The following is a 13,259-nucleotide window of genomic DNA, read 5'->3' as shown; positions in this document are numbered from 1 at the left end:
GTGTTTCTAACACCTACTTGAAAAAAGAGCCACCCTACCTTCACTCTGGTGCTAATGTGGCTACCTTTTTCTTTTCCTCTTTAAAAAAAAAACTAAGTACAATTGATTTACAATGTCTTAGTTTCAGGTGTACAGCAAAGTGATTCAGTTATACATATACATATATGTTCTTTTTCAGATTCTTTACCATTATAGGTTATTACAAGATACTGAATATAGTTCCTGTGCTATATAGTAGGTCCTTGTTGTTTATCTGTTTTATGTATAGTGGTATGTATATGTTAATCCGAAATTCCAAATTTATCCCTCCCTCCACCCCAACTTTCCCCTTTGATAACCGTAATTTTGCTTTCTATGCTTATGAGTCTGTTTCTGTTTTGTAAATAAGTTCATTTTTATCATTTTTTAAGATTCCACATATGAATGATATCAAATGATGTTTGTCTTTCTATGACTTACTTTACTTAATATGATAATCTCTAAGTCCATCCATGTTGCTGCAAATGGCATTAGTTCATTCCTTTTTTATGGCTGAGTAGTATTCCTCTCTCTCTCTCTCTTTGTGTGTGTGTGTGTGTCTTTTTTTAATCCATTCATCTGATGTTGGACATTTAGGTTGCTTCTATGTCTTGATTATTGTAAATAATGCCACTATGAACATTGTGGTGCATTTATCTTTTCAAATTGGACTTTTCTCCAGACATATGCCCAGGAGTGGGATTGCTGGATAATATAGTGACTCTCATACCATTCTCCATACTGTCACCATAGTGGTGGACCAATTTATATTCCCACCAACAGTGTAGAAAGGTTCCTTTTTTTCCATACCTTCTCCAGCATTATTATTTGTAGACTTTTTAATGATGGCCATTCTGACTGGTGTAAGGTGACACCTTATTGTAGTTTTGATTTGGATTTCTCTAATAATTAGCAATATTGAGCATCTTTTCATGTACCTATTGGCCACCTGTGTGTCTTCTTTGGAGAAATATCTATTTAGGTCTTCTGCCATGTTCTGATTGGGTTTCTTGATTTTCTGATATTAAGCTATATGAGCTCCTTGTACATTTTGGAAATTAATTTTTTGTTGGTTGCATCATTTGCAAATATTTTTACCCATTCTGTAGCTTGTCTTTTCTTTTTGTTTATGGTTTCCTTTGCTGTACAAAAGCTTTTAAGTTTAATTAGGTCCCATTTGTTAATTTTTTCTTTTATTTCCATCCCTGTAGGAGATGGATAAAAAAAATATTGCTGCAAATTATGTCAAGGAGTATTCTGCCTATGGTTTCCTCTAGGAGTTTTAGAGTATCCAGTCTTACATTTAGGTCTTTAATCTATCTTGTGTTTGTTTTTGTATATAGTGTTAGAGAATGTTCTAATTTCATTTTTTTTTTTTACATGTAGCTGTCCAGTTTTCCCGGTGCCATTTACTGAAGAGACCATGTTTTCTCCATTGTATATTCTTGCCTCCTTTGTTGTAGGTTAATTTATCATGAGTGTGTGTGTGGGTTTATTTCTTGGCTTTCTATCCTGTTCTATTGATCTATGTGTCTGTTTTTGTGCTAGTACCATACTGTTTTGATTACTGTAGCTTTGCATCATAGTCTGAAGTCAGGAATCATGATTCCTCCAGCTCCTTTTTGGCTATTCTGAGTCATCAATGTTTCCATACAACTTTTAACATTTTTTGTTCCAGTTCTGTGAAAAATGCCATTGGTAACTTGATAGGGATTGCATCGAATCTGTAGATTGCCTTGGGTAGTATGGCCATTTTAATAATATTGATTCTTCCAATGCAAGGACACAGTATATCGTTCCATTTGTTTGTGTCATCTTCAGGTTCTTTCTCCAGCATCTTATAGTTTTTGGGGTACAGATATTTTGCCTTCATAGGTAGGTTAATTCCTAGATATTTTATTCTTTTTGATAGTAAGTGGGATTATTTTCTTAATTTCTTTTCTGCTATTTCATTGTTAGTGTATAGAAATGCAACAGATTTCTGTGCATCAATTTTGTATCTAAGAACTGCTTTTGCTGTGTGCCATAGGTTTTGGATCATTGTGTTTTTATTTGGATTTGTCTCTAGGTATTTTTTTATTTCTTCATTGATTTCTTCAGATATCCATTGGTTGTTTAGTAGCATATTGTTTAACCTCCACGTGTTTGTGTTTTTTCATTTTTTTCTTGTAGTTGACTTCTAGTCTCATAGCATTGTGGTCAGAAAAGATCTGTGATATGATTTCAATTTTCTGAAATTTACCAAGGCTTGCTTTGTGGCCCAGCATGTGATCTATCCTGGAGAATGTTCCATGTGCACTTGAAAAGAATGTATATTCTTCTGCTTTCCAATGGAATGCTCTATAAATATCAATTAAGCCCATCTGGTCTAATGTGTCATTTAAGGCCTGTGTTTCCTTATTGATTTTCTGTCTGAATGATCTGTCCATTGATGTAAGTGAAGTGTTAAAATCCCCCACTATTATTATGTTACTGTCTATTTCTCCCTTTATGTCTGTTAATGTTTGCCTTATATATTGAGGTGCTCCTATGTTGGGTACATACATATTTATAATTGTTTTATCTTCTTATTGGATTGATCCCTTGATCATTATGTAGTGTCCTTCTTTGTATCTTGTAACAGTGTTTAGTTTAAAGTCTACTTTGTGTGATGTAAGTATTGTTACTCTGGCTTTTTAAAATTTTCATTTACATGAAATAACTTTCCATCCCCTTACTTTCAGTCTGTATGTATGTCTAGATCTGAAGTGAGTCTCTTGTAGGCAGCAAATATATGGGTCTTATTTTTGTATCCATACACAGCCAGTCTGTGTCTTTTGGTTGGAGCATTTAGTCCATTTACATTTAAGGTAATTATCATTATGTATGTTCTTATTGCCATTTTGTTAATTGCTTTGGATTTGTTTTTGTAGGTCTTTTTTTTTCTTCTTCTTCTTTTGTTCTCTTGTGATTTGGTTACTATCTTTAGTGTTATGTTTGGATTCCTTTTTCTTTTTTGTGTGTGTATCTATTATAGATAGAGATATTTTTGATATGTGGTTACCAGGAGGTTTTGGTATAGCAGCCTGTGTATATATTTGATTCCTTTAAGTTGCTGATCTCTTAATTTCAAAATGCATTTTAAATACCCTGCATTTGTACTCTCCTCATGATTACTGTTTTTGATATCATATTTTACATCTGATTGTTTTATGCATTCCTTAACTGCTTATTGTGGATTCAGTTGATTTTCCTGCTTTTGTCTTTTAACCTGTCTACTAGTTGTGTATGAATGATTTCCTACCTTTACTGTGTGTTTGCTTTTACTGGTGAGCTTTTCCATTTAATAATTTTCTTGTTTCTATTTGTGACCTTTTCTTTTCTTCCTAGAGAAGTACCTTTAGCTTTTGTTGTAAAGCTGGTTTTCTGGTGCTGAATTCTTTAGCTTTTGCTTGTCTGTAAAGCTTTTGATTTCTCCATCAAATTTAAATAAGAATCTTGCTGGCTAGAATATTTTTGGTTGTAAGTTTTTCCCTTTCATCACTTTAAATATATTGTGCCACTCCCTTCTGGCCTGCAGAGTTTCTGCTGAAAAATCAGCTTATAGTCTCATGGGAGTTCCCTTGTATATTAGTTGTTGCTTTTTCCTTATTGCTTTTAATAGTCTCTCTTTATCTTTAATTTTTGTCATTTTTATTATAATATGTCTAGGTATGTTCCTATTAGGGTTAATCCTGTATGGAACTCTGTGCTTCCTCGTCTTGAATGACTATTGCCTTTCTCAAATTAAAGGAGTTTTCAGCTATTAGCTCTTCAAATGTTTTCTCAGGCCCTTTCTCTCTCTCTTCTCCTTCTGGGATCCCTATAATGTGAGTATTAATGTGCTTGATGTTGTCCCAGAGGTCTCGTAAACTGTCTTCTTTTTTTTTTTCATTCTTTTTTCTTTTTTTGTTCTTCTATAGTGATTTCCCCTGATGAGTCTTCCAGCTCAATGATTCATTCTTCTTCCTCATTTAGTCTACTATTGATTCCTTCTAGTGTATTTTTCATTTTACTTACATATTCTTCAACTCCGATTGGTTTTTCTTTGTGTTTTCTAACTCTTTGTTAGAAATTTCTACCTTGCTCCATGCATACATTCTCCTTTCGAGTTCTCTGATCATCTTTGGGATCATTCCTCTAAACCCTTTCTTGTGTGGATTGCCTATCTCCATGTCACTAAGTTCTTTTATCTTGTTCCTTTGTCTGGAACATATTCGTCTGCTGCCTCATTTTGTCTAAATTTCTGTTTGTATTTTTATGTATGTGGTAGGTTAGTTAAACTTCTCAATCTTGGTGAAGTGGCCCTCTGTAGGAGACATCCTAAGCATCCCAGCAGTGCACTCCTTTCTCATCACCATAGGACCAGGGGCCATTTTTGCCCCAGAATTGGGTCTGGCCTGCATTTGTGGACTCATTCCACAGGCTGCAGGATCATAGTTTTCTTGCTTCTTGTATCTGTCCCTGGTGGGTGAGGCTGATCTAGAGGCTTGTGCAGCATTCCTGGCCGGACCTGCCCACTGGTGGTTGGAGCTGGATCTTGGCCCTCTGGTGATCAGGGGCATATCTAGAGATAGCTGTGGGCTCAAGAAGTTTTAGGCAGCCTGTCTGCTGACGAGTGGGGACATAGTTGTTTGGCCTGAGGCATCCCAGCACTGGGTCCTATAGGCTGTTGAGTGGGGCAGGTCTTGGTGCTAATGACCCAAGCAAGAGTTCAGTCTCCAGGAGAGTTCCTGCAGATAAATACTCCTTAGTGTGTCCACCACCATTTCTGTGTCCCCTGGATGTGCCACAGCTGTCCCCTGCCTCCCTTCAAGACCAGCAAGTAGATCTGGCCCAGGATCCTATGAAATTACTGCTTTTGCCCTTGGACCCAGTGAGTGTGAGATTTTGTGTGTGTCCTTTAAGAGCAAAGTGTCTATTTCCCCTAGTCCTGTGGTGCTCCTGCATTTAAGCCCAACTGACCTTCAAATCTAAATACTTTACGGGCTCCTCTTCCCTATGCTGGACCCCTAAGCTGGGGAGCCTGAGGTGGGGCTCAGAACTCTCACTCCTGTGGGAGAACCTCTGCAATATAGTTTTTCTCCAGTTTGTGGGTTGCCCCCCTGGGGGTGTGGGATTTGATTATATTGTGAGTCTGCCCCTACTGCCTGTCTCGATGTGGTTTATTCCTTGTCTTTAGTTACAGAAGAGCTTTTCTGGTAGGTTCTAGTCTTTTTTGTTAAGCAGTTAGTTGTGATTTTGGTGTGTTCATGAGAGGAGGTGAGCTCTGACTCCTTCTACTCCAGCATCTTCTGCACAGACCTCAACTATGACGCTGCCTTCTTCATATCTACAAATCCAGCCTGGCACTCAAGGCCTTCCCAGCATTCTTCTAGTCACTTTTGAACTCTACCTGTTATCTCTTCCAGCTAAGCTGAACTATTTACTATCTTCTGCTTTCCCATTTCTGTTCCAGCTGTTTATAGAGCCTGGAGGGCCTACCTGCTCACATTTCTTTCCTTACCATTCTTACCCCAACTCTATCTTCTCATATCCCAGCCATCTACTGGGGTCTGTTTCAGTTGCCTCATTTTAAGTTTCTCCTGTTCCTTTCAGCAAAATGGGTTCTCTCCCTTTTCTGAACCTTCCTGGTGCTTTGTTTGTGTTTCTATCTTCTATCCTATAATGGTCTATCTAGTATTGTTACTTTGCTGTTTGTGGGTCTTTGTGGCTCCCCTACCCCACCACCTAGGCTTTGAGCTTCCTGACAGTGGGACTTTTGTCCTAGGCACTTTTATATCTCACTCAGTATATAAGTGCTTTACTGAGTAAATATATTCAGTTAATGTGAAAGATGCAATATAGGGAAGGATTCCAAATCTTATACCCTCTTGAGTTTTCTTTACACATATCTCACATTTGATGGTCTTGCTATAATGTGGTACAGGCCTTCCCAGTTTATATTCTACTGGTTCTTAAAAGAAGAAGAGGAAGAAGGAGGAGGAGGAGGATCCTGAGGTCAAGTGGATTTGGGAAACTTGCCTACCATACCCCTTCTTGAGGACCTGCAACCCATAGGACATATGACCAGTAGAGGACCCTGTTTTAACTTCATTAAATGCTTGTCTACTAATTTGTTTGGCCTCGGAACCAAGTTCCCCCTCTGCTTATGTACTCACATCCTACACTATACTTCTGTGGGAAATTCTTGGTGATGTAGACCATGCTGTGCTACAGACAAAGGGTTGAGACAACGGCCTCCACAGTACGAGAACTGGGTATTGAACCCTAGCGAGGCATACCTTGGTTCTGAACGGCGAGCAAGGAAACCATCCAGACACCTTCTTGTGCCTGGCTGAGTGAGGTCACCTCATCTGCCAGATGCTTGGATGGCTTGTGGAAGGAGGCTGATTCTTCATGAGAACATAATCAGAACAGATCTGAGATTATGTTAAATGAGTTTTAGGCAAGGTACCTGGATTTCTCAAAAGGCACAGTTTAACGAGCATTATTCTCTACAGAAAAGTGAAAGGAATTTAGTAACCAAATGAAAGAGATCCCAAAATTCTCCTGAAAGCAGCACCTCTTCCGCAAGGACGTGTCGTTCAGGGACTGGCCGGCTTGCTGCCCTCCCGCAGCCCCCCATGGTGCTCACCACTGGGCAGGTAGTTCGGAGAGGAGCACAGGCTGCCACAGTGTTTGGGAGGCAGTGGGATCCCAGAGCAATTCACAGCCATACAACGAACCTGACTTTTATTGTTGTTGCCTTTTCCACTCAAAGTTCTCTACCCAGCTTGGCAAGCAGGTAGAGAAGCTGTCACAAGTTGTTAGCTCTTCTGCCCACTTGCCACCCATCTGTCAGTCCCTTTGATGGCACTGGTCATCTACATGGGCAGCCCTCAGATCCTGAAGACTTGTCAGAAGGCCGTGAACTGTGGGCAGCTGTCAGAGGAGTGAAGGGCCTGTCAGCAGACACTCCCCGCTCTTTTCCACCAGAGCTGGGGGCGGGGGCTGGAACACAGGTTTGTTCATCGACGGATGTTTCCCGTAAACATAAATATGAAGTTGTAGCCTTCGGAGATTTTTTTAGAATGCGAAGACTTAGGATGCAAGCACAGGTTGGAGAGGTTTGTTTTACAGCCTCCAACAGGATCTCTCCTGACATGTGTGCCTTTCTGGTTTATTTACAGTTCCTCAGCACTTTGTTTGCCCCCTTAAACTTTGTCATGGAGAAAGTTGAAAGCATCCTCCCATCCAGTCTGTGGCACCAGCTGACGCGGATCTAGGGAAGCCCACCCATCCTTCCACTCACCTCACCCAGTGGACTGCCACCATCTCTTCGTGCCAACTCTTCGTGGACCGCAAGAAAGCATGACTTTGAAAAAGGGAAGCCATTCCGGGGTTTTAAAACATTCACGGACTGTCTGTTCTACATTAAAAGCTGTTTTTGTTGTACAAAATTCATTGATGTTTGGTTCTATTATATTTTGCCTTCAGAAAAGAAAAAAAAGTCAAAAATAAACTTTTGTGTATTGCAGCAACCTGTTGTGTCTTTCTGTGTCTTCCAACCCTAAAAATGTTGGTGTCTAAATAAACCTATGGGTTACACTTAACTTACCAAGACCCGAAGTCTGCTGAGTGCCACACACACGGTGGTTTCTGTGCTGTGGGAACTCATTGCCATCAGCAGGCCCTTGGCACCCTTGCAGTTGGCAGCTTGAGAAGTGAATTCTCTTTGGCTAAAAAGTACCATCTTTTTCACCCCCATGCTATGTGTCCTCATAGGCCAGATGCACAAAAGACATTTCCAAAATGATGACAGGAAGCATGAATGAAAGGAAACCTATGAGCCATCACTGGTTGTTCCCGTTCAGAGACTACTCACTGAATAGACCTCAGCGCTGCTGTTCTCGGAATCCTTTTGGTTCTGCTTTTTGCAAATTTGTTGTGGGAAGGAAACTTCTGATGAGAAGCTACAGACCCAACGGTCTGTTGCAGAACCTGGCCACTTTGCAGCACGGCCATTTTTAAAATGTTTTCTCAGAAGGGTAATTTTTTTTTTATCATGTTTGCATTCTTGATGCTTGAATGTGAGCGTTCTTTGAGTGTTTTAGTGATCTGAACCAAAACGGTCATTCGTCTTCACCATCTTTGAAAGCCTTCTACATGAGTCACACCTGCCAAGCATCTGGCTTTACTTAAGCAAAAGAGAAAAATAAATAACCTTGAATCTTCTATCTGAACTTGAAAAGTACCTCTATTCAAAATCTCAATCTAGTTCTTCAAAAAAAAAAAAAATGGACTGTCCTTTACAGAGTTTGTTTTCCCTTTTATTTAGAATCCGGAATCTGTCCCCATGAGCGTTAAAATAGGCAGTGTGCGGGGAAAGCACCACGCCAGATCTCCGTCGCAGCTGGACTTCTGCCAGCTCCTGGTCTTCATCCAAGAGCAAAGTCAAGTTTGGCAGGTAATGTTTAGGTGCACAAAGGCTTTTCATGCCTTTTGTAGGCTTTTCTCTCTCCCTCCTTTGTGCAGAGCCCACGTGGGGATGCACAGCTGGCCTATGCTCTATCTCGGAAGAGGCTGGACCCCTATATCCACATCAGTGGGGCTGCTCTTGGGGGTAGGGGCTGTGTCTGCCTTGTTTGCCTCTTTTCCTCTTCTTCCTCCAACACAACTCTTGACCTCGAGTGGATGCTCAAATGATCTGTTGAACAAATGGATGCAATAAATGATAAGTACAAATAAAATTTTATTCATGTTCAGAGAAGAGAGATTGGTTCCAGCAGAGAAGTGTCAGGGAAGCCTTAGAATTGTAATTTGGAAGGAAAAAGTAGTAATTATCTAATACAATCATTTGATTTAACAGATGGGAAAACCAAAGTCCAAAGAGATTTTGACCTGTCCAAGTTGGGACTAGATTGCGACGAGCCTTAAATGAAAGGTTCTAGAGCTTGCAGGCCATGGCAAGTAGAAGTGGCCTAAAACAAGTTGTTGTCAGAAACCCCAGTTGCAGGAAATGCAGCAAAGAAATGTAGTACAAAGATTTAAAAGTACCTTGTGAATTTAATAATTATGAATTTAGAGCAGTTGCATAGAGAGAAGAGGCAGAAGTTAGAATCTGAGGGGTAAAGGGGAGAAGTGAAGGTAGAGAAGAATGGGGACAGAATGAAGACACACGGAGGGGTAACAGGGATTGTTGGGGGGGTGAGTCCACGGTCCAGGAGAGGAGCTACTCACCGGGGAGGAGGGAGACATCACATTTCTCGCCCCAGGTCCACAGTTCCTGACTTCTTAATAAGACGGCAACTGGAATCCAAGTTGAATTTCTGCCTTCTGCTTTTGTTTATATATGAAGAGACATCAAAATCCATTCTGATGGGCTTTCCTCTATAAAGACCCTTCCTCCCAACAGGACAGTAAATGTCCTGTAGCCTCAACTTATATGTTTGTTGGAATACAATTGCAAACACTCTAAAATAAACGTTAGCAAATTGAATTTAGCAATGCATACAGGAAACAATGCAATGTGACCAAATGGGAAGGTTTTTTTTTAAGCTTTTTTTGATACTTAAGTATGAAAGTCATTCTGTCTTTATAAAAAGAATTGCAGAGCATTCCATATTTTTATATGGAATAATTAAACATTGACATTACCTGCTCTTCAAGGATTAGCTAAAACTCAGACATGAAACACCTAATTTTAGTGCTTTATTAATGGTAGATCTTTGATCACATTTTTACTATCAGCAATGGTGATTGGTCTGTGCAAATATTCACCTTCTTATGTCTAGTTGATTGCATATTTTTCTAGGAAATAACTGCTTTCTCTAAGCATTCAAATGTGTTACCACAAAGTTACACGGATATATCATTTATGTTATATATTTAACCCCTTCTGTATTTGTGGTAATTACTTTTTTCTCATTCTTAACTCTATATTTTTGCTGTCTTTCTCTCTTTTTTCCCATTTACCCAGCTTCATAAAGCTTATCTAATTTATTCTTTCAAAGAAACAACTTTGGATTTACTGATGCATTCAACCATACTTTTGCTTTGTATTTTATTATTTCTTCCTGGTTTCTCTTGTTTATAAGAATTATAATTTTCCTAATTTCCTTAGATGAGTACTTGGTTCGTTTTTTTTTAAGAAGGAGGTATTGAAAGCTGTGTATTTTTCTCTAAGTGTAATCTCAGTGGTTCCATAGATTTTGCTATAAAGTGCTCTCCATTCTTTTATAAAAATTTATGTTTTGGTTTCTTTTTATCCAGGATTGATCACTTTTGGGGCATCCTTATAATTACTATTACTAACTTCAAGGAATTTATTTTTAATCTTACGCTGCAATATCTAATGAAAACCATGTTCAGCTACCTGCTCCCAAATACAGTAAACCCTGACACCTCACACCCACAGACTACCTCTAAGTAAATTTTCAGTCCTTGTTTCCATCATTAAAAAAAAAAAATTTGGTTCTTGTTTCCATCATTAAAAAAAATTACATCTTACTTCAATGTGAACCTTCAGAGGCGATGTTAAAATGTTTAAACCCTGTTCATATCCCTTCCACTGTTCCTATTTTTGTTGTCCCCGCCCCACAGCCATGCACTTCACAGACTTGCATGCTGAGTCACCAGGGAACTGAGTAGGCAGCAGCGGTACCCACCCCCACCCCCCACCCCAGCAAGTTCTGAAAATGAGGGGGATGGGAGCCTCCAAGGCGTTCACATCATGTATTTGGCTTCTGCTCTGCTGTAGTGACAGCTTGGGCTGTATCAGGAATTGAAATGGGAAAGGAGGGGTTGGGGGCTAGACAGGGCTTGAAGGAACTAGTCTTGAAGTTCTGGCTTTTGAGGGTCAAGAATGGCTGAGGCCTGGCAGGCATTGGCTGAAATAGGAATGTCCAGGCCCAGGTGGATCGCTCTCCATCAGGAATGCACTGGAGAGCACAAGGGATGAAGGACCTGCTGGTGATCCTGTGTCCCCTTCCAAGTTGTATCTGTGACTCTCCAGCAGGAGCAAAGGGCAAAAAGGAAGCAGTTTCTCTTCCCCTCTTTCTGCAGCTTGTCTCCTGTTATGTCCAGCTGCAGTCCATTTCACAGCCCCTCGGATCCTCGGCCTTGAAGCATGTGACCGACCCATCTTAGGAAGAAAAACTTTGGAATTGAAAACTGCCGTTGACCACTATCAAAAGGCAAGCAAACTTCAGGTGGGTGTGTGTTTGTCCAGGGATGGAGCAGTAGATTATAATTTTAAGGAGTATGTAAGTAATATAATTTAAAAAAATTTTTAATCATCTACTTCCTGCTCTGAGCCCCACCACCACAAAACCTGGATTCCATTGGCCCATGTCTTGGTTGCCTCTGACAGCATTGCTGTCCAAGCCCACAGTGTCCCTGAAGTCTGGTGACGCTCTTATACACTTGCTGTAGGACCTGAGCTCCACCTCAGGCTCCCCATGGGGCCTCCCTGCCGCCTCTCCCAGGTCTGGGTGCTGCTCGGGGGCCCAAAGGCCACCTCTCCATGCCTCTCAGCATCTCCACTGCCCTCAGGACACCCAGAACTCTGCTTTTGAGCATGCCCGTCCAAACACAGGGCACTTTCAGCTGCTTCTCTGATCGTTTTCTGGATCAAAGAGCTCCAAAATCTATAGACTCCTGCTTTACAATGACAGGAGGGAAAATGCAGGAAGAAAATATGAATTAACAGCTCAAAGATAGTTTGCCCCTCAAATCAAAGATAACCTCCTTCACATCCAGGATAGATCAGATTCTTTGTTGTCTTATTCCTTTTAAGTAATCAAAAGGTATTGAGGACCTACTGTGTGCTGGGGCTATCATGCTCTCCCCACTGCACCTGGAATTGCAGCATTTATCACACTGCTTTACTTGTATGTTTACTTGCCTGTCTCACCCACTGGACGGCAGGGAATTCAAGTTCCACATTATGCTATTCAGCTTCACACCCTCAGAATCTGGAACTGGATATTCTATATTCTAGAAATTGAAAGCTCATTGAATGTTGGCAGGAAGGTGGAACAGACAGGGTAGAGTACAGGATGATGCTAAACCAGAGCATCATTTTATAGAAGTCCAGGGAAAAGATTATTAAAATGAAATAAAATGTACTTATTCCACACTTGGAACAACAGCTTAATGAAGAGCTTTTATGAAAACTTTGCCCAATTATCATTTTCTTTGGGACATAGTATTTCTTCTTACCCCATTTTCCCCGAATGATGATTGTTCGAGTTTATCGTGCATCAGATACCATGCCAGGACCGCTCTCAGTTCTCCAAAGCACTCTGAAGTGGGTGCTGACAGCCCCTGCACTGAGCAGCTGCCAAGTCACAGAGTTGGGTTCAACCCGAGCACATGCTGTGTGGCCACAGGGAGCTTGTTTTCCCGCATCAAACCCTACCTACTGGGTCTCTCCAGCGGGAGGCCAAGTACTCACCAGCTGACCGCCTGTGGAAAAGTGCATGGGGAACACTGCCTCTCAAACACCCCAGAAAGAGGCAGAGCCTGGGCAGATCTCCAAAGACAAGGTGGGCTCATGGTTTCCTTCACATTCCAGCCATATGTGTTATGATGGGAGACCAGGAATGAGTGTTTCTAGGGAAGATGATATGAGCATAAAAACCAGTGGAATGCTGCACGTGGACTTGAAACAGGAAGAGGAAGCCTGTAAGGAGCACAGACCACTGTTTCCCACAATGGGTTCTGAGAAGCGTTATTCGGATGAAATGATTTTTTGGAATACATCGTTTGCTGTTCTCTTGGAAATTCAAACTGTCAGAAGCCCTGAGAAGTCCCATAAAACGAATTCTGTATAACCCAGCCCATCTCCTCGTGAGATCATAAGACACCCTCCTCTGGTGTAAAGACTCCTTATGACATCTCACAATATTCATTTTGCAAAACACTGGACAAGCTCAATACTAAGTGAAAAGGAGGATCCCACGAACAAGATGTGTGGTTGACTGGGTGTCCCACCCATCCTGACCAGGCAGGGCCTGCCAGGGAGAACTCAGGGGGACCCAGGCTGCGTGCCGCCGGGAACTACTGCCGTGCTCCCTAACTGGGCATCTGGTGCTCCGTGTCCTCTCCTGAGTACCCTGGTGCTGGCCATGAAGGTCCGCCATGAACCCCCAGGAGGGTCCTAGGGCCTCTTAACTGTCTATCAATACCAACAGAGTTGAACAAAGGGGAAATATGAAGGATTGGGGCAGCTGTCATAA

At 41.1% G+C, this 13,259-nt stretch overlaps 1 protein-coding gene across 7 annotated transcripts in view; it reads left to right on the top strand.

The window, feature by feature from the left end:
- The window catches only part of ST7 (suppression of tumorigenicity 7), a 283,140-nt gene that overhangs the window by 221,672 nt on the left and 48,209 nt on the right, over positions 1-13,259 (top strand). For 5 of the 7 annotated variants that reach the window (XM_032483629.1, XM_032483637.1, XM_032483634.1 and 2 more), the window contains 2 exons: positions 8,357-8,485; positions 11,083-11,228. In XM_032483629.1, coding sequence (XP_032339520.1) covers positions 8,357-8,485; positions 11,083-11,166 — 213 coding nt within the window. In that variant the 3' untranslated portion in view covers positions 11,167-11,228. Of the gene's footprint in view, positions 1-7,208; positions 7,560-8,356; positions 8,486-11,082; positions 11,229-13,259 lie in introns of those variants that run through there. The other 2 variants (XM_032483636.1, XM_032483633.1) reach the window with 1 other exon arrangement.

Source organism: Camelus ferus, chromosome 7 (genome assembly GCF_009834535.1).
Source record: "Camelus ferus isolate YT-003-E chromosome 7, BCGSAC_Cfer_1.0, whole genome shotgun sequence".
Taxonomy (NCBI): Eukaryota; Metazoa; Chordata; class Mammalia; order Artiodactyla; family Camelidae; genus Camelus; species Camelus ferus.
This window is presented reverse-complemented; position numbering and strand designations above follow the sequence as displayed.